Below are 3,097 nucleotides of genomic sequence, written 5' to 3'. Positions count from 1 at the left end.
AACATGTAAAATGACCCCAGGCTACACTTTCAGTGACACGATGAGAAATCCTTCCACAACTGCTGAGTCGACATGATTTACTACTAGTGTGTCAACATCAATCTTTATCTGGGATGTTCCGCTGTTATAACTAATAAACCTGAAACCTTCCTTAGAGCAACATTATAGTTATAACAGACCAGTTTAATGATTGTCTCTGAGTCCATCCATTAATCACAAAGTAACATAACCTGCTCAAACAATTAATTTTTTTTATGTATTAATGCTTCTATTTTTTGTGCAATTTTTTTCTCTCACTTTTACAGACAGTATGGATACTGGAAAACCAAGTATTTTCTCAGATTAAAGGAACATTTAAAATAAAATGTTTGAAGTGTTTTCTTAACAATATATACGAATCATACACTGTTTGTTTCCGTAGTTGTAGTTTCAATATTCAAGTCATTGTTCATAGTTCTTCTTGATTTGTCAATAACATCCAGTTGTCCAAACTGACAAGTAGTGGTCCTGTCAAATACAACTGTCTGCAACTTAACTGAAAAATACAAATAAGATACATTCCAATGTGCCCAAAAAAAAGTAGATTTCCTCAAAAAACAATGATTCAAAGCGTTTTAATTTCCACAATTAACTGAACGGCACTAGATGCAAAATGTACATTAAATTCAGTCTTTGGTGGAAAAGGGAAAAAAAAAAAAAGAATGTGTTTTTTCTGTCACAGTTTGGAGACCGTGAGTAAAGACTTCCTGAGGTCCTTGGCCTCCCCGGCCGTCCTGACTCTGTCGTAACCCAGGACAACCATGGAGTGATGACAGTAGTCCTCCACCTGTTTGATCTGCTGGATGCTGAGCACTGTTCTCCATGCGCTGGCAGCCTGAGTGGCGTTCCTGGAGGACACTATGAACGGCTTGGAGGACGAACTAGACCCACCTGTCATGTTCAGAGCAAACGACTCAATGTCGTGGTTGGCGGTGAGGTTGGCGAAGCGGTAGATGTTCCTCAGGATCTTCACAGGGTTCTCCACCAGGTCCTCATAGCGCACGGCCATGTACTTCCCTTTGAGCCAACTGGGAGGGTTTAAGGCCGTCCTCAGGCTCCGTGAGGTGCGGTCACAGATCACCTCCATGGCTCCGATGGAGTGGTAGTCTGAGCCGTCCTTCTTGTTGGCTTTGTGGTTGGGGTCGACGAAGGGGATCCTGCGGAGCTTAGGGTCCCTGCTGCGGACCACCTGCAGGTTCTCCCGGATCAGCCCGTGTCGGGACTTGATCCTGGAGTTGGCCACGGCCCGGGGGTCCCTGACCAGGTGAACGACCTTCACGTCCAGCGACGGGTCCTCCATGAGGGGGGCTAGAACGTTCACGTCCAGGATACGCACCCCTTTAATAACGATAGTGCTGTACTTGAGGCACTCCTCCTCCAGTAGTCTAAGGCTCTGAGGGGGACACTTTTTACACACCTTATCGTCCACCATCCCCACCACCTCTTTCCTGTAGGCGGAGCACAGAGGGTAGGAGCACACCACCTTATTCAGGGACGCCCCAAAGAGTCCTAGGGAGGTAAAGTTCTTTCCACCTGGGCTGTTGTACAGCTGGAACACAGAGAGATCACAGCGGTATAAAGAGCTGAGCATGTCCCTGGCTGCTCCTTGCAAAGACACAGCGTCTCCCGGGTACAGCTTCTGCCAAATGTGCCACATGGGTTCATAGAGGAAGAACACTTCAGGATGTTGGTTAAACAGCTCCCCAAAAAAGGAGGACCCAGACCTCCATGTGGTCAGAACATAGACCAACTGTCTCTTCTTAGCCAGATAGGGTCTGTAGAGGAACCGAATGTCTGACCTGGCTTGATAAGAAGCGCTCCTCATCTGGTGATTGCACTGCTGGGGCACTTTAGTCCATTTGTAATTGGCCAAGTTCAGCATGGTCAGCACTAGCAGCAAGAAATAGGCTATAAACAACACAATCCGCTTTCTACGTAGCACCTTCATCACGATCCCGGGCTGAGCTATTATCTTGGTATGATTCCTGTGCGTTCTGAGCTTTCTCCCGTAGCCAGCATCATTCTCCCAAGGCGCTGTCAACTTCAGTTGTCGATGGTATTGTTTCCCTCTCATCTGTAACCTAGGAGTGAGTGGCTCTGACCACTGGGCGAAAACTTATTACATTTACAATAGGCAAAGATATATGGTTATTGAATATCTCTGGTGGGAATTGGTACTCGAATCGAATGTTAAATCGTTTTCACTGGGCATAGACGTTAATTCACCGCGTACTACAGCTTGGTTCAACGTAATTTCATTGAAATTGCATGGAAACAACGTTGATTCAACTAGTGTGTGTCCAGTGGGTTAGGTAACACATATTCGATATCCCAATCCAATTCGCAATCCAAAATAAGATAACACAGCCTTGCTTTTACTGCAGTGCGCAAGGCTCTTCACGTGAAAGAACGATGCCATGAACATTTTTCCATTGCGGGTATTACAGTGCTTATTGCGGTTGGCCTGCCATCAAAACAAAAATAGTATCCCTTCATTCAAACAATGTATGCCCTCCTTGACAACATTCAGCGTAGGCATCTATGCGCAGTTAAAAACTGATTCGCCACAGTATGGATGGAGCCTGTAGGTCCACTGAACAACAGCACACAAGTACAAGCCTACGTTAGTAATTACGTTCTCCGACTTCTTCTTGGTTCCTTTTGCCAAACGTCCCCTAGTATATCCAGAGGGGCAGTCTAATCGTCCAAATATATTTTCTTTCTTCCTGATGTGCCGTAGTTTGTATATAGAACTAATTTAAACTGGACTGATTCAATCAGAGACTACAGATAGAAAGACCCTCCCACCCCCAGACGCCATTGGAGCGTGATAGGATATTTGGGTTAGCGAGTCGCGCCCTTGGCTCTTCCGCACGTCTGTCAACAACGCACCGCTCTGGAGACGCCTACAATTGAAAACAATGGGTGCGTTCGAGCGTATCACCTTTACCAATGTCTGTCATCGCCTTTGAAAGTGTATACAACTTGTCCGACTTGCGACTACATGTCGACTGCATGACATTTACAACAACATTGTGATCAATGGTCATGAACGTTC

At 45.7% G+C, this 3,097-nt stretch overlaps 1 protein-coding gene across 1 annotated transcript; it reads right to left on the bottom strand.

The window, feature by feature from the left end:
- Nucleotides 1–236: 236 nt before the first annotated feature.
- On the bottom strand, nt 237–2,812 carry LOC135517134 (carbohydrate sulfotransferase 2-like). Its single transcript, XM_064941169.1, has one exon. It carries the CDS (start codon nt 2,111–2,113, stop codon nt 716–718), a length of 1,398 nt encoding a protein of 465 aa, XP_064797241.1. The 5' UTR covers nt 2,114–2,812; the 3' UTR covers nt 237–715.
- Between the last annotated feature and the right edge of the window lie 285 nt (nt 2,813–3,097).

The sequence above is a fragment of the Oncorhynchus masou genome, chromosome 28, assembly GCF_036934945.1.
Source record: "Oncorhynchus masou masou isolate Uvic2021 chromosome 28, UVic_Omas_1.1, whole genome shotgun sequence".
In the NCBI taxonomy this organism is placed as follows: Eukaryota; Metazoa; Chordata; class Actinopteri; order Salmoniformes; family Salmonidae; genus Oncorhynchus; species Oncorhynchus masou.
Note: the sequence above shows the minus strand (reverse complement) of the source record. Positions and strands in the feature narration are given on the sequence as shown.